We start from the raw sequence: 18045 nt of genomic DNA, 5'->3' as shown, positions 1-18045 counted from the left end.
TCTATATGGTTTTAACATATCTATAATTTTCCCACTTTTAGGCGGGACAGACAGACCTCTGCTTCAAGTCCTCATGACCAAACTCCCAACACACCTCAGCTTTGGTTGGCTTTATTGCTGGAGGAGGAGGCCATCAACTCCATGGACTATGAGTTTAATTTCCAGCTTGAGATACGAGCTCCCTATCTCCTCGCAGGTCCGTCAAATTTCTCTCATGAGAATTTCTTGAAAGTGCATCTGTCTGCAGTAAGAAGCAGCACATTAAGACGATTACTGCAGTGAAGTGTGAAAAACACGTGTTTGCAGAGATTTGATCCTGCTATATATTTTCACCGACTCTTCTAAAAGAGGGGGACTTGGCCTAGCATAGACTATACAGAATGCTACACAGCTAGCATGGATTTTTGTTCTAGTACCAGCAATTCTGAAGCTCTCGAATGAGCCTACAAATATTAAAATATCAAGTGGGCACTAATGCTTGACTAAGCTTGTGTCTCACCATAAAGTTCTGAGATATCTAGTTATGACTAACTAGATATCGCTGGTTTTGCTGGTTTCATTGTGTTTTTTTGTTTTCTTTTTTTATTATCCTGGGCTAAACTTAAGTCTCATGAATGAAGCTTCATATTTAATCCACAGATTTGAAATTAGTACATTCTCTTATTATGTACGGTAAGTATTAAAAGAGAACAAATTGACCATTATTATAGGCAGGCAACCAAATTAAGCTCTGGACAGTTCTGGCGGATCTGCTAATCTCAGCCAACATTAGCTGATGGCTCAGCAGGTACCGCTGTGCACATCCATTTGGCAAGTTACATAGCCCTCTATTTAAGCTGCTGTAGTCTGCCTACAGTTGCAGCACATCTGCAGGCCTGCTTTCATGCTCTACCTGACTTAATATGTTTTGCTACTGAAGATGTTCTGTTCTTTAGTGGCTTCAGTTTAGAGGACTAACAACTTGTTATTTGATCTGCTGTGGATGACGCTCTGCGCAGGTGTGGAGAGCCCTTCTCACGCCATCCGAGCTGATGCAGATCCTCTGGCCCGCTCTGCTACCAGAATTGTAATCACTCTGGCAGACAAGTACACTTATGACTACCCGGTCGTAATCCTCATCTACCCAAGCGGTAAGTCTTCAACTTAAAAACAGCCCCACAATTTTGTTCTTCCACCCTCAAGTAAAACAAAACCAAAAACAAGTTACTTCAGCTCTGTGAGACTTTTACTGCAGCCCATAATAAGATCAGTGAAAAGGTGATTCACTGCCTCACGTTGTGTTTGTGAGTGCCTCTTCAGGAAAAAGGTCTTCTGTTATTAATGTATGACATGCCAGTAGAGCCAGACTCTGCCGTGTGGGTGGGTATTGTCAGTTTTCTGGTTCTTGTATTTCCCTCACCGTTGTCTTAACCTGCAGTGTGTGTGTGGGCCGTTTGTCTCCCAGAGGGAGGAACGAGCCCCGCTCAAACTGATCCAATAGGCCTCTTATGAAGGCTTTGTTCACAAACAGACCTGCGGCCAGAGGCGGGCAATTTAATTCATCTCATACGAGTGCTGCAGTTTCAATCACAACATGGACGCTCAGCCAGACCAGAGAGATGGAGGAAATTGAGGTGCAATAGGAAAAGAGGAACAGTTGGGTTTCATCATCAACTTGGTTGATTAATTGCCTAATTGTGTCAACTTATTGCTGAGTTTCTGAAAGGTTCAACCTTTAAATTTAAGGATTTTAATACTTCATGTATTGGAAATTAATATCTGATTTATGACCAGAGAAAAATGCATATTAACAAAAATCATAAGAAATGAAAAAGTATTTCCAAATGTTATTTTCTATCAATAAACTGAGCTTATCAGCAGCATAAAATGGATGGATGAAAGGATGGGTCTCTCAACCAAGAAAATATCTAATTAATTGAACTTCCTCATGAATTTTAATGTCAGAAGTTTTCTTTAATAACACAAAAGCGCTTTTCTCTCATTGTCTGCAGAAAGCTAGAAAAACATTTTGGGCATTTTAGATATGCTTTAGATAAGCTTTTTCAAGACCTGCAAAGTCTATGCAGAGAAGAAAAATAACAGTTGAAATCCCCAAGATTTGCACAGATGCCTGAGCATCGTTTCTTTTTTTTTTATCTGTCACCTCTCAATCCTAACAGTAACACAATGTGTCTGGTTCAGAGGGAGAGGAACCAAACACATATAGGTGCAAGTTTAAAGAACACAATATAAATAAATATTACCAACCAACCCATCTGAGAATTGGTTAGAATTTCAGCACTTTAAAGGAATAATTTAACCGTGGAAAGACCTCCTACGTATATGAACATATATTAGGAGATTTACAGGTTTTGAAAGAATATACAATGTCTGACCCAGCTATGTGATCATTTCCAGAGGAAGTGTTTATTTAAAGAGTTACAGTTCATCGCTGAAACTGCTCTAGTGAAGGATACTGAAGATCTTTGTGCTTGATCTTTGTGGAGCGCATTACCATTGATCACATTTTGCTGCAGAGACAATGAGTCTGCAGGGTTTTGTGCATGCTTCTCAGTATCATATTGTGGTCTTCCATTTTTCCCGCCTACCTAGCAGCTTCATATTCAGCATCCTTTGTTTCATATACTGTATTCACTATCCCTCCTCTGCACATGTCCAAACCATCCTCGACTACCAGGCTTTGTCTCCAAACCGTTCATCCTCAGTTGTCCCTCTGATACACTAATTTGTAATCCTGTCCATGCTGGTGACTCCCAGAGAAAATCTCATCATCTGCAACCCTGCCACCTTCAGCTTAGCCTCGTGTCTTTCTGTTAGTACAACCATCTCCAAACCAACCATCATAGCAGGACTCACTACCATCTTGCAAATCTTTCCTTTCATTCTTCCCTTTCTATCTTTCTGACTCTCGTCTCCACCTGCTCCACCCTGCCTGCAGTCTCATCTTTATCTCTTTCTTCATTGTGCACTGTCTATTGCTTTGGTTGTTCCCCTCCAGGGATTTAAACTCATCTGCCTTCACTGTCTCCACTCCCTGCAGCTTCTCTGTTACAACTATACCTATAAAAACAAGATGATGCAAATGAATTTGTTAAACTACAGACATGTCTTAAGGATATAAAAGCCTGTGTGACCTGTAATTTTCTACTCATAATTTCCCTCTTTTCATTAATAAGCCACTACTCCATGTCATGAACTTTTATTCTTTCTATCGTTTGTATTTGGACCCTGGTCTCTCTGTTAGTTGTTCATAGGAAATCATGTGATTGTTGTGTTGCTTTCTTCAATATTTTGAGACGACTGCTGTTTTGAATTGGTGGTATATAAATAAAACTTAAAGTAGCACTTATCATGTGTAGATTTGCATATAATGATTTTGATACAGGGACAATAAGGATACCTGCAGTAGTACATCTTATTGCTTATTGTGAATGATATCCTGGAGCATTACTCTGTAAGTGGTATTTTATGCTTATAACTCTAGATGGTGGTGGTTTACATTTTAAATGATGTGTTGGGCAATGTTGTTGCCATAAAATATGAAAGGATAGGGCGATAGAAAGTACGAGACACAAAAGGGAAGAATGAGGAAAAAAGTAATAAGGCCAAGACAGTGAAAATCTGTATTTTTAGATTTCCGCACTTTCCTTCCCTTCAGCTTCAGACATTGTCCATCTGCTTCATAATCTTGTCTGAGGCATTTATAGTAATGTCTTTGCCATGACCAACTGTGCCACTTTAGAGCCTCATGTGCCGCATGTGCTCATTGAGAACGGTGACATGACACAGGAGGAGTATGATGAGTATCTTCACAGCCGGAGCGATTTCATCAAGGCCACCAAGAAGGACTCCAGCAATGAGAGGAAAGTGAGTGTCCATGACATGAGCACCACACCTGAACTGATAAGCACAATATCACACTGCTTTCATTTTGAGCATGATATCACAAATATTTCCCTGTGAAAAATATTATTTATTTGGCTATTTGTTGCAATTTAGTGTTGTATAATACAATGATATTACGCACTGCGGTTTCAAAATAGGGTTGAATTGGCTCCTGTGTGGCATAAATACTGAAACTTCCTTTTGTATTATGAAACTTTATTAAAGTTGGCAGGTAAACTATGACAGAGATTTTTTTATTTAAACTGATCTAACGACAGTAAGTGCCTTAAAACCCAGACAGGTAAAGGAAAACCTCTACTGTGTTCTTTTTGTTATATTATACAGTTTGTTTAAAGAAATTTGTGTGATAATCAGCATTGCTGAAAATCACACTATAATTAAATGTATATGTTAAAACATTAAATTTAGTATCTTAAACCAAGCTTAATGCTGAAAAGCTACTACTCCAAAGCTAAGATGATATTAAATACTACTCAGTTACGCTAGTTAGCCATAACTTTAACCTTTTTGTGAGACCAATCTGCAGGAACAGACTGTGTGCAGTGTGAATAGTGGACCCAAATGCAGACGAACGAGTCTTTATTACAGCTGATTACATGAATGCAAAAGCAAAGCAACACAAACTGTGGCAAGAAATAAGCTAAAACATAAACTGGAAAAGCTAGGAATTACTATAACAACTATGAACATGATTTTGAGCAGGAGGACGAGAGAGACTATGAGACCAAGAAACATAAACATGCCCTGAACAAAACCCTGGAAACCTGACGAGATGTGGTGGGAGGTAACACAGACGACCTGACAAATACTGAAAGAAAACAGACTAAATAGACACAGGAGGGGGTCAGAGTGGAAACACATGGGGAAACAGCTGGCACAAATAATCATAATGACACACCAGGGGAAGTAAAACAAAACACACTGAACATGGAGACACCTGACTCTTCAAAATAAAACAGGAAAACACTGAGACACGTAGACATGACACCACAGGCTTGACAACACAGACAAGAAATACACGAGACTAACAAAGAAGACCTAGGTGAAACATAACTAGTATAAACTCAAAGAAAACGAATAATAATCCTATAACTCTACATTATCTCAAGATATAGCATAAGAACATAAACTGAAAACACTGACATTTTGTCACTCATGATTACTTCCCTGCCCTTAAAACTTGTACACAGTTAGCCGTTCCAACAGGACAACAATCCCAAACGCATAAGAAATGGATAAAGAAGGCTGACATTAAACTTTTAGAATAGCCTTCACAAAGACCAAAGAATATGGTTCTATTAAAAAATTATGGACTATACTTAAATGCCAGGTGTTTGCTAGGAAACCAACCAATTTCAATGAATTCTACCAATTCTGCCAGAAGCTTGTTGATGTCTACCAGAAGCATCTGGTCTAGGTGGAATCTGCTAAGGGACATTTAACCATATTAGTGGCAGTATTTGTATATATTTGAACCTGTGTGTGCACTTTTGACCCTGTGTGGATTATGGAAAATCCCAAATAAATTCAAATAAGTCCATCAAACTCTTGTTTTTTAGAGTCATTAAAGATGAATATTGTACAATTATTCCTTTGCTGGAAAAAGAACAGTTCAACTCCAGCTATGTTGAGCTTTTGCCATCCAGTCAGTTAGGAAGCATCTAACTGATGCTTCATTCTAATATGTAATTAAAGCACTGCTAACTAAATGTTTAAACTAAAACAGATAATATTTTTATGTTAAATAGCAAAAATCTGGGTCCATAGTAAGTAGATAAAAAGGCTCGTCTTTTGAGTGGCTACTTCGGTCGTTGCTGTGCTTTTTTTTGGAAGTCGAATTTCCCAGAGGAACCCACCCGAGGGATTAATAAAGTTCTATCTTATCTTATCTTATCTTATCTTATCTTATCTTATCTTATCTTATCTTATCTTATCTTATCTTATCTTATCTTATCTTATCTTATCTTATCTTATCTTATCTTATCTTATCTTATCTTATCTTATCTTATCGTACTAAGTGTACCTACACAGTAAACATCTGGTTAAAAGAAACATGCGATTCTTCTTTTGTGAGCTTTGCTTGGAGATAAAGCACAACATAATTTAGGTAAAAGACAAAGTGTTATTTGATAATGAACAAAGAGAGACTTCTCTGGGCTTCAGCTCGTTAGCTCCACTTTCACTGCTGCGCCCCTGGTCATGCATGTGTCCATTCGCGTCTCAGCTATGATGAGGTTGTTAAGTGACCAGCAGCAAACAGGAGGAGGAGGAGAGAGCACTTAGCCATAAAAATGTGTTTCTATGGAAACACTCCAAAGGCACTGCACAGTCTGCTTTGACTTTTCCAGCACATATACATAGAATAATTGATGTGATTCTTCTACTGACCTGATAACTTGTCACCTTTCTTGCTTCTTCAAACCTTTAATTAAAGCCTGAGCAAAATTGTCAGTCAAACCGAACCCCATTTAATTCATGCTTCTGTTTTGCTGCCTTTATAGGTAGATATAATTCACAAGAGACTCCATAAGGATATCCTCCACAACCCTGTGGTTATGTTGAACTTCTGCCCTGACCTCAAGTCCATTTGCTCTGACTTGAGGAAGGTTCACGGCGAATTCATCTTCCTCATCGACCGCAGCGGCAGCATGAGCGGGGTTAACATCAACCGTGTGAAGGTATTTTAATCTCAATGCGCCATGCGTTGCTATAAAGGTGATCTGCGAGCAAACATTAAGATGCATGCTGATTTACATATAAATTACACACCGTATCACATGCCATCAAGAGTTTTTTCATTAAAAAGTATTACAGTTGATGTCAAACACATCAATATACATTTTCCAAAGAGATTAAATGCAAAGTTAATCAATCACATGTCGTTAAGCGCTTTCAAATAGCTTTTTAAGCTCAAGGTCTTAGTGTTTCTGCTATCTGTGAAGATTGTATGTGCTTAATCAGCTGTAGGAAGGCATGCATTCAAGGATATTGATCGTACAAATCATTCACTATCCGCCCATCTTCCAGTTGCTAGGATTTGAAGTCTAATCGGTCTTCAATAGGCTACCTATAAAGCTAACTCAGGGTCATTCAAGGTGGATATATTTTTTACCATGTTTATTTGGCTGCTTGTGCACTGAATGTGTCCTGCGATGTGATGCTGGCAGGTGTGCATTTGTGACTCATACCCTGGGTTTTATTGAAGGTGTTACTACACAGTCTGGGCTTAAGACCAAGGTGAGCCTGACTGCGATATAATGAATATTTACCAAGAAGTACTGCAGAATAGCTTTTAATACATCTATAAAATTGGAACATTATATTTCTGTTTCTGAACCTGAAGGAATGTTTTATTGGAGATTGTGCAGTCGATGAGGTATTTGTGATATCCACCTGAACAGAGGTTGAGATAAGTGGTATTCTTCTAGAAACGGCTCCTCTCCTGTAGAAAAGGCGGTGATGGATGAAATGATTCTGTATGATGGCTCTCACTCCTCTCAGGCAAAATCTGCCGTGGAGCACTGACAGCTGTGTAGAGCACATGCTTCCATTTAACCACGCATTAAGCAGAGGAGTGTTTTATTTTTTGCTTTTAGAATTTCAGATTTCACATCAGTCTTTGTTCAGGTCAGGAACTAATGCTGCTCTCGGTCTTTTTTTTGTAGGATGCCATGGTGGTTAATCTGAAGAGCCTGGTGCCTGGCTGCGTTTTCAATGTCGTAGGATTTGGATCTACATTTAAATCACTATTCACGACAAGCCAAAGCTACGAGGAGGTAATGCTGCTCTTTATAACGATAATGAGATAATCATAGCTAGTTTATCGGTCATGGGTTGTAGAACCCAGACAAAGCCTTCAGGGGCAGGAAGTAGGATAACACTGTGCAGCTCAGAGTGGACATAAGTATGTGTGCGCTTAAACGCCACATAGCCAAATATACAGATTCTACCTTGAAGATGAATGTAACCTCTGGATCTAACTTGTTACCCAGCGTAACAAGTCAATTCAAAGCCATAAGCTATGAAGATTTTTGTGGAATATGGTAAAAAGATGTACAAGTTAATGGACAGAATCCAATTGAAAACTCCTTACAAGACTAAACAGCAACTGAAATTAGTATCAATAACAGTTTTAAAGGTTCTAACTTTCTTTAACTCTCTTTGTACTTACTTGGTGAAAAAGCTGGTAATGTTGCATTCAGTTAAAACAATCAAAATGCCTCTTGGGATCAGGTATATGTCCTTCTCACTCACTATTGTTGGGATTTAGTTGGCCAAGCTTTAAAAACCAAAACTGTTACTTCAGCCAGGCCGAAAACATGTTTGTTTCTGCATTAAAGTTAAGCATTTTAACACATAAGTCTATGGGACTCACTTTTGGATCTAGCTTCAAGCGGCCATTTGAGGAACTGCAGCTTTTAGGACACTTTTCTGCATTGCCCTTGTTTTTTAGCCCAGTGGATACATCTTGTGTTTTTTTTCCCTTCCTCCAAAGGAGCTCAGTGCTGTAGCCACCCACCAGAAGGCTATCAACATATTTTGGCTTCACTTCTAGGAGCTGTCATGTCTTGACAGCTCAACAAAACATCAGACATCCCCATACACAATCCACACAAACAGTGTTTTATTTTAACAATGAATCTCATTGTTCTTAACATTAAGCAGGAGGATATTTTTACATCAAACTCCAAATTAGTTTCTCCGTGGCAAAGTCTAACAATCCCTGAATCACAGCCCTGATTAAGCCTAAGGACTTAAACTGTAGTTTACCTTTTATTTTGAAGGCTTTTATGATTCACTTTGAGCAATCTTTATGAAACAGCCAGCTCATTTTAGCTTCAGTGCTGATTAATAACTGCTCAAATCTCAGAAATAATACAACCCTGTCTTCTTATTTTAACACAAACAGTTTTTTCTGACTTGAATAAATATAGATCTTTGCATTTTGTGTGTTGTGTGAGTACAGCAGCATTATGTCTTGAATTAACATCTTATTTTCATGATCCAGGATGCCCTGGCCATTGCTTGCGAGTATGTTAGAAAGATAAGAGCTGACATGGGGGGGACGAACATCCTGGCACCGCTCACATGGATCCTGAGGCAGCCTTTGATCAGTGGACACCCCCGCCTGCTCTTCCTGCTCACAGACGGTGCTGTCAGTAACACGGGCAAAATTATCGATCTGGTCCGCAGTCATGCACGCTACATCAGGCAAGTATTAATGTTAACACACGCTGAATGTTAGACAGAATAACGAATAGCATTATTAGGGATATCTTCACTGTAAAACCTGTTCTGGTTTCCAGACATATACAAGCAACCCATTTGATGCTAAAGACACTATGCTGTTGTAATAAATCCTTGCTTCTTATGCAGATAGCAAATGTGGAGCTTGCCTATACTATAAAATCACATCTCAGGGTTAAATGTAGGACCTGATTCTGCAGCTGTAATCCTTTCAAAATGAAATCTGGCAACATGCAGCTTGTGTTATTTCATTTCAGCTTCGAATTCTGATTAAAAACCAACAACAAGTCAGTGTGAATGAGGAATTAAAAAAGAAAGAAAGGAAGCATGTGAACACCGGGTTGAGCTGCCGAGTGAGAGGGAGCACCAGTGGAACAATAGACCTGCAGTATGCTGGGAAATCATTTTATTTTGCCACCTGCATCTAAGTCTCACACTGAAAAAATCCTGTCCCTCTGGACATAATTGACTTTTGTCTACTCCCTTTTAATGGATGCCTCCCCCCAGACGATTGCATTAGGCACACGGAGCTTGGCCAAACCATCAGCACTTCCTGGGCCGTAATCGCTCTAGGCTTGCAAATAAGAGGCGCCATTCAGAAACAGGCACAAACAACGATCAATCTACATTTTTGTGAATCCACGATGGATTTTTAACTGTGTCGAGGGAGAAATTTCTTTTTTCAGTCTGCACTCTCTGATTTAATTAAAAATGCAAGCTGGTGCAATGAAATTAGGCAGCTCATCCCTCTGTGGAAAATGAAATATGAATTGTAAAATCGTTTGCTATCAGCCAATCTGCCTGGAGAACTATTTCGACTTCAGTTTCACCAGAAGATATTGTAGGCTTTTACATAAAGCTACTGAAGAATTATATTATTTCTAGTTCATAAATGTCTTTGCAGCATCTCGTTAGTTGTCTTTGTGTTGTGCTCGCATTTTGCTGTCATGCTCGTGTGTTTCGTGAGCTATTCGTGGAGCTGCAGTGTTTAATGTCTTTGTGCAGATGTTTTACGTTCGGCATAGGACAGAATGCTTGCAGGAGGCTGGTGCAGGGGCTGGCGACAGTTTCCAAAGGAACAGCGGAGTTTCTCGCTGACGGAGAAAGGCTTCAGCCCAAGGTACTAATTTCCAGCTTTGTGTTGCTCTCCTAACAACAGCCAACTATTCCGAGGGCCGCTGGAGAGCCATTATGCAGAGGTTTCAAAGCACCAAGTGTCCGCCACTGATACCAATTAGGAAATCATATCTCAGAGACACAATTCACTTTATGTTTTGGTCAGAGAGAAGCTGGCTTTTATAGTGGAAAGTCTTTTTTAGTTGGCTTGTTTTCACTCCACAGATGATAAAGTCCCTGAAGAAAACCATGTCTCCTGTACTCAGCGACATTTCCATCGAATGGCTCTTTCCTGAAACCAAAGAAGTGCTGCTCTCCCCTGTGGGCAACACTTTTCTGTTTCCAGGGGACAGTCTGATTGGCTACAGCGTGGTTTGTGATGCCACCCGCTATCACGACAACCCCAAATCTGTAAGACACCTCTTAAAAAGTGACAAATGACAGCATGCGTGTTGATATTCTGTTTTGTAAACACTTCAGAAAAGGAACATCAGATCACACCATGTTTTTCTTGTGTTTATGTTCAGTGTGATAAATCATTTAATCATTGAAGTAAATCCTGATGGAGATATATAAAAATATAAAAGCAGCTCTAAGGAAGCTTTTAATCAAACCTTGTGAAAAAGTCTCTTTTTGCATGTGTCACCTACTCAAAATCGAAACAGGATAAGAGGAGGCGATACAGCATGATGCGCTCTGTTGAGTCAGCCAGCTCAGTGTTTTACCACTCTCAAGAAGAGGACCCAGTGAAGACAGCTGGTGACAATCTGGGTTCACACAGGGAGGGCCATTCTGGAACTCTGTATGATTCCTACCAGGACTCCATGATAGACAGCAGCCCTGTCGGCACAGACCATGACCCCATGGGTAAGAACTTACGGCAGAAATGAGTGGTTGACTCCTGAATGAGGGGATTTCTGTTTTTCTAAACTATAGGTTTGCAGAATGTCAATTTGTGTGCTCCTATTCTTGCAAATTGCTGTAATTTAGGTGTAACTATGATTTCCATCCCAACTGCTGAAGTGGTGTGTTAGTCAGACTAAAATGTGTGTTATATGATTGACAGGAAATTTTGCACAGGTATTCACGGAACCCACAGGATGAGTCATATTGAATTTTATGATCCTTTGACATTTTTCATCCAGCGCTGCTATGAGGTTTATATTTGTGGTTTTGATTGAAATGCCTTGACAGCTGTTGGATGGATTGCCCTCAAATTTAGTGCAGACATTAATGTCATCCTGAAGGTTTTTAATAGCTGTAGGTGTCCTTTAACTTTCTATAAGGTTAAAAACAATTTGTCTAGTACTTTGCTTTATCACCGAAAAAAAGCAAAACTATTCCCAAACCCACCAGTCTAATTATACCTCGAAGTGTAGGAGGTGAGTGTGCTGATACGCTAATCTAATGGTTCTCAAATGTTTTCTGGCATGTCCCACTTTGGAAGCTGAAAAAAAGTTCATCCCACACGCCACAATTTTTATTGATTGCAATGAACAAAGGATCCATGTTTTATTACATTTTACTTAAATAAAAGTGCAAATCAGCACAGACTCACCTTAGTTTCACTTTATAGACTTTACCTGGCTGTTTATGATGGCTGCCCCACAGTTTGAGAACAACTGCATGAATCCAAGCATGGTAATATTGCCATTTTTGGCAAGTTGCTATGTGCCTGTGAAGGTTCGCAGTCATCCAGGTCGTCGTAGTCTAAGGAGCTTGGAAAGAAAAGTATCTGGACTTCTTTAAGTTTTCTTGAAGATGTTTCACTTCTTATCTGAGAAGCTTCTTCAGTTCTAAGCGCAATTGGTGGAGAATCCTCGATTTTAAGCCTTATGGGAGTGTCCACAAGAGGGTCATGGACCCCCTATTGATCTTCTACCTAACCATGAGCCAAGGTGTGAAAACGAGTGTAGTTCACAATCAGCCAAGGTTTCAGGTGAACCCATTGTGATGAGGTCAAAAGGCCCAGGATGTTAGTGGGTGTTGAGGTTTCTTGGAAGGGATCTCAAAACTGGATTATAGATGGCAAACAGTTGGTGCCTCAGTTCAAAGATGGTCATTCACAGTGGACATAGATGGCTTCTTTCACTCCTCTTTCAAACCGTCTGTCTTCTCTGTCCAAAATGTGAACATTCGCATCCTCAAAAGAGTGACCTTTATCCTTTAGATGCAGATGGACCGCCGAGTCTTGTCCCTTGGAGGCGGCTCTTCTATGTTGTGCCGTGCATTTATGAAGTGGCTGTTTGGTCTCTCCAATGTAGAGGTCTGAGCTTTCCTCGCTGCACTGTACAGCATACACTACGTTGTTAAATTTGTGAACTAATCAGATAGTTTTAAAAGAGCTCAAAGTAGGGCGGTTGTTCCCAGACTATGGGGCATAAAACCTGCAGTAGGAGTTCTGCAGTAAGGCTAAGCAAGAATGATGCATTGCCCTGCACTGCCAGAAAGGCAGGGAGTAGTTTGTAAAAGGAATGCCAGGTTAATATCAAGCAGATGATGAATCATTTTACAAATACCAAAACAAACACTATAACATATGGAGAGCCTTATCTTACCATTGGCTTACCCACACAGTGGGTAATGAAGAGAGAACACAGTGTGCTCAGAGTCTCAATATATTAGCTTCTGACAGCACAAAGCTGAGAAAGGTAGGACGCCAGCTGAAGCCTTTGTTTGTCTACTTTTTTTTCTAATGTTGTATTTCATTTTTACTTTACAGCGAGTGCTTTGTCTATAAATCAGGGAGTTTGCAACCAGGGATGTAAGGTCCATTGGAAACAAATGTGGTGAACTTGGCATTTTGATTTAGTAATTACCATTTCAGTGTGGTGGAACCTACAATTATGTGTTTCACGGTGTTGTGAATTCGTTATCTTTGTAATTTTGCGGGCTTTTTTCATTTTTGAACAAAACATCAGGTTTAGATAAGACATCACCGAGAAGGCGTGCCTATAGTACCAACCAGATATCAGACTACAACCCAGCAAAGAAGGTCTACACTCCCAGTGACTCCAGCTCTGTGGTGGTGAAGAATCCACTGAGGAGAGCCAAAGTCCAGGAGCTGATAGGCCAGATGAGCCCTGAATATGATGCACAGTGGAGGAATGACTACCAGGTGAGCTTTAACAGTAACAGCTTCCTTTTTAGTTTGCGTTTTAACTGATTTAACGGCTGAAACATGAGCACAAAAATAAACCACTATCAGCTGTACAGGCAGGAGACTTTGATGATGATGGAGTTGTCATGATGTCATTGTATAGAAATTGATATTTATATTCAGACCCTGCTGACAATTAAACCGAGTCTTGTCTGGACTGAAGTATAATCAAGGACGCACTAATGCGCTCTCTTCAGTAATGAAGGGCAAAATTTATGAATTGCAATTAAGTCCGACTATTACTCGGGGAGCGTGTCAGTATAACTAAGCAGAATTCACTGGACTGTAAAGAAATTATCTTCTCTTGTGAATCCAGTTGAGGATTCAATATATTCTTGCTTGATTAACTGAGTAAATATAGCACATTTCAATTTTCTGCACAAATTAAAAGACTAATATAAAAGATTTGGAATCCTCGGGCTTTTTACACTAATCAAAAACTCAATGCTGCGATGGCCATTCTTCCTTTGTTACGCTGACATTTTCTAAACTAGAAAATTGTCAGTTGCCCTGTTGCAATACAACGCATGGTTTGCAGAGTCCTTATGTAATTATTCACTTGAAAGCCCCCTGAAACCTGAGCCTGAGTGAGCACACAGAAATGACCAGAATTACAATTAGTAGGCGAGGTTGCAAACCTTATTAGACCTGTGATAGGACCAGGGTCTTTCGAATTAAAACTCCTTCTATTGTTTTCAGCCGCAGCTGGCAAGTCTGGGTACCACATCTACCAGGGGGCGTTCTGCCAGCTGTCACAAGCCGCTCCTTCAACAGGAGCTCTTTCTGCAGCAGGAAGCCGACTCTGAGCATCATTTTCATCCCCAGCCACAGGACGATCCTCCGCCCAGCGGCGGCAACGTGACGCCTGTGTCTCGCAATGCTGCCAGGGAAGATGGATCCAGATCTTCCACAGACAGCCCATCTCTTGGGAGCATTGGAGACACAGGTGAGAGGGAAAGTAGAATTGTTTTGCATTAGTAGAAATCTCTAAAAGAAAGTAAACATTTTGAAGCTGGCCTGATTTTTATAGTGTAGCAGCTAATGGGTTGAATGCGGAGTGCATCGTTTTAGAGGGGCTTAATTACAAATGCACTGTAGCAGTAAATTAACAGAGTTAGAGAGCTAGAGGAGAACATAACCTCCATCTGTACAAATATATGACTTACAGTGAGAAATTGGCTAGGGCAGAACGGTGGTTAGCACTGTTGCTCCACTGCAAGAAGGTCCTGGGTTTGAATCTAGAGCTGGAGTTAGATAAATATTGGCTAAACTGGCTGTAGATGTGAATGTGAGTATGTATGGTTGTCTTTTTCTGTGTTGACCATGTTAAAAAAACATATTTATTTTTAAAAACATGTTTAAAAGGGGATGTTCATATTCAGAGGGAACCCGTGCCACCTTAAAATGATGGACCTGTCCATAGTTTACTTGGACTGTGGTACACATGTAGGGCCAGCACAGAGCTCCAGTGCTGCATCAACAACAGTTTAAGCCATAAAAAACACAAAACAAACAAAGGACAAATCTATAAAATGTCTTTATTAAGTAATTAACAAATATGTAAGAGGTCAGTGTGTCACCGCTTCCCCAATAAAGCCACCAAATGCTGAAATGCATGAGAGCTATGTTCTGTAAGAGCCTGGGTTGGCACCAGAGCTGGATGGGCGATCGACTTTGATAGAGGCACATTTGATTCAGCTCACTTTGCTGTTTCATTAAAAAAGAGAAACGTGAACACAATTTAAAAAGATGCATGTCTTAAGAAGCATAGTATAAAAACAAGAGACGTTTTATGATGAGACAGAAGTAGATTAATGAACTCATCACATACGAGGTCACTGACTGTGAGCACAGAATATACTCAGAATATTAAGATTTGTTTTGCAATTTTCAGGTCAAATCATGCTGTAAAGCCAGCTGCACAAGCTGATGAATAACCTCTTTTTAGTTCCAAAGAGACACATGAGGGCTACTTCCCAAACTCTTGACTTACATAGGCCCATCCACTCCAAAAAACTCCAGTGTTCTTGTTAGTTAGTGACCACAATTGGAGCACATGTACTAAGCTGCTATTACCCAAACAATTGACTTGAGCTTGAGCTGCAATACCTAATTAGACATGAGAGTGTTTTAACTTTTTCATTATCAAAACTGTACTTGTAGTTGCAAAAGTATGTCAGTAGAATTCAACCGAATTCAAAAAGTGACCTTTTTTGGATAGGCTTGGATCCCAAAAGTCCATAATGTTGATGTTGGCAAGAGTGCATTTAAAAAGCTTGTGTGTGCACATGAAAGAGAGAGGGATAAACATATATGAAATGTGCTACAAAAGCTGAGATGCTGAGATGTGACATGTTTGCAGCTTGGATTGTTAAGGGCAGTGTCAACACAGGCCAGCAGGGAGTCAGGAGAATAGCATGCTCAAGCATGGCATGAGGTAAACATGATCGTAAATCGAAGCTCTGACACTCAATTCACGGGAAGAGCAGGAAATGTTTTTCAATGTCTGGGGACAAAGCACAAAATTATCTAGGAGATGAATGATAAACAGAAGAGGTAGAGTTTTAGAAAACAGTTATTAAAGTAGAAAATCAAGCAGACAGAAGAGCTTTGGAAACAGGAAATAAATTAATTCAGCACAAATTCAGTTCCATACGAGCAGCAGCAGGTAATAAGCTTAAGAGAAATAAGAGGTCCTCGCACGGTGGGATTGATAAATCCACATCAAATCTTGCTCCTGCGATGTTTCAGATGGTTATGGACACCAGTTGTGCCGAGCAGAAACCCCACAGGATACCCACGCTGCACATCTGGATGCTGCCAACCAGCACAAAGGTGACTGCAAGGCTGTGGTGTCTGGACTGCTGTGCGGAAAACCAATGAAGTGGGAGGTTGTGTTTGATATCGAGCCCTTTCTGAATGGCCGTGAACGTGAGGAAAAGGTTCACGAGGAGCTGTGGAACGAGACCTTCCACCACCTGGCCGGCCGCTCCATCATCAACGACTTTGAGCACATGGCCGATAAGGAGTGTGAGATTGAACACGGTGAGCTCTATGGGGATTCCAGTGTTTAGAAGGAGACGGGGGTAAATTTTAAGATTAAAAGACTTTGCAGCAGTAGGCCTCCTGCTAATTCAGATTTGATATTTGGCTGTCTGTCGTCTGGTTTTGGCATTTTAGATATAAAACTTTTCACGAATAGTTTGACATTTTGTCTTTCTCACTTTCTCACCAAAAGCTTTTAGAGAGGACTAACATCACTGTCGTGTCTATCCATTAGATACAGTGTTAGGTGGTATGAGGTCCTTTAGAGATCCTGTTATGGGATTTTTTTCCCTTTGCATGGAGCCAAGTGAGCTGTTTCTTCCTCTTTCCAAAGCAGTGTAAATTTTCTGATTTACTTCCTTACCCGAAAGTAAATAAGTATATGTCATTTATAATTTACTAATGTTTGGAATGATTTTATTTGATGTTATATAGTATTATATATAATGCTCATTGTGTTTCACAGGGTCTGGCAGGAAGTACCAGTTATACGGTATTCACACCAGCAAAGCCTGCAATATACTGAGCAAATACACAGCGTTTGTTCCCATTGACCTGGACACAAATGAGTATTTGCAGACATGTATTGAATACTTAAACCCTGGTAAGTAACACAAATTAGGTGTGACAAGGTTCCCTTAAAAAATGTTCAATCAGCTGCTTATTTTTTTAGAAGACTGCTGCTGTGCCTGACACAGCAATCTAAAGTGTGATATTTTTAGAAATGCCTTTTCTTTTCTTTTGCAGAGCATTTAGAAGAAAATATCAATGTCATTCTAACATCTCGCTGTCAAATATGAAGCATGAGATGAAAAAAAGGAAACTTCCTATGGCATTTATAGTCATTTTTTCTAAAACATCAGTCTGAAAGAGTATCTAGCCTTGATATGGGTATTTCAGGCACAGCTCATTGACATAGCCGCATTAACATCACACACTGGTTTCAGTATCCACATTTTGAGGATTAAGCATTAGTATTTTGGCTACTATCATATTTCTTTTGGAGCCAGACGCCTGTACAATCCACAGAGACCAAAAACATGCTGTAAATATACTCAGAATAACAGTTTAACATGTAAGTCTTGGAGCCAGCTTTAAGTGACACCTGAGGTACTTTAGTTTTTAGCACGTCTATGGTGGCTTCATTTTTTTCAGCTCCTGTGGTTGCCCCTTGTTTGAACCTTTCGCTTGTGAAAAGCAGTCAGTCAGAAGAAACCTGTCTTAAAGGAATCTTTGCCTTTTAAAGGAAGACGTGCTAACACGACATGTTTCAGACAGTCAGTGACCTGGAGAGCTGCAGTAAAGCTCACTATTGGGTTAACTGGGATTAACTTGAAGTGTGAATTATGCAAAGCTGCTCCAGGAGAGTCCAGAGCTGGAATTCAGCATGATAGGCTACCAAGAGCCCAGAAGCGATTTGGCAAATAGAGATCATTAACTATAAATTAAAGTAAGTGGCATGTAGCAGAAACAGACAAACAAACAAGACAAACTTGTGATTTAAAGTGGGTGGATACAAAATAACCAGGTAGCCTCAACCAGTCAAGCCTCTACCAATGGGAGTAACAGAT

The 18045-nt window shown here is 40.0% G+C and overlaps 1 protein-coding gene across 2 annotated transcripts in view; it reads left to right on the top strand.

The window, feature by feature from the left end:
• The window catches only part of vwa5b1 (von Willebrand factor A domain containing 5B1), a 33164-nt gene that overhangs the window by 5777 nt on the left and 9342 nt on the right, over positions 1 to 18045 (top strand). For both annotated transcript variants that reach the window (XM_086277610.1, XM_086277611.1), the window contains exons 5-17: positions 42 to 196; positions 999 to 1130; positions 3743 to 3867; positions 6408 to 6584; positions 7572 to 7682; positions 8915 to 9117; positions 10159 to 10273; positions 10495 to 10680; positions 10935 to 11136; positions 13191 to 13387; positions 14129 to 14375; positions 16181 to 16474; positions 16941 to 17078. In XM_086277610.1, the coding sequence (XP_086133736.1) occupies positions 42 to 196; positions 999 to 1130; positions 3743 to 3867; positions 6408 to 6584; positions 7572 to 7682; positions 8915 to 9117; positions 10159 to 10273; positions 10495 to 10680; positions 10935 to 11136; positions 13191 to 13387; positions 14129 to 14375; positions 16181 to 16474; positions 16941 to 17078 (2282 nt within the window). The remainder of the gene's footprint in view (positions 1 to 41; positions 197 to 998; positions 1131 to 3742; positions 3868 to 6407; positions 6585 to 7571; positions 7683 to 8914; positions 9118 to 10158; positions 10274 to 10494; positions 10681 to 10934; positions 11137 to 13190; positions 13388 to 14128; positions 14376 to 16180; positions 16475 to 16940; positions 17079 to 18045) is intronic.

This window comes from Aulonocara sp. 'chitande type north' Nkhata Bay, linkage group LG20 (genome assembly GCF_057382095.1).
Source record: "Aulonocara sp. 'chitande type north' Nkhata Bay isolate Kocher_YH1m ecotype deep benthic linkage group LG20, A_spYH_male_GT1.1, whole genome shotgun sequence".
NCBI lineage: Eukaryota > Metazoa > Chordata > Actinopteri > Cichliformes > Cichlidae > Aulonocara > Aulonocara sp. 'chitande type north' Nkhata Bay.
Note: the sequence above shows the minus strand (reverse complement) of the source record. Positions and strands in the feature narration are given on the sequence as shown.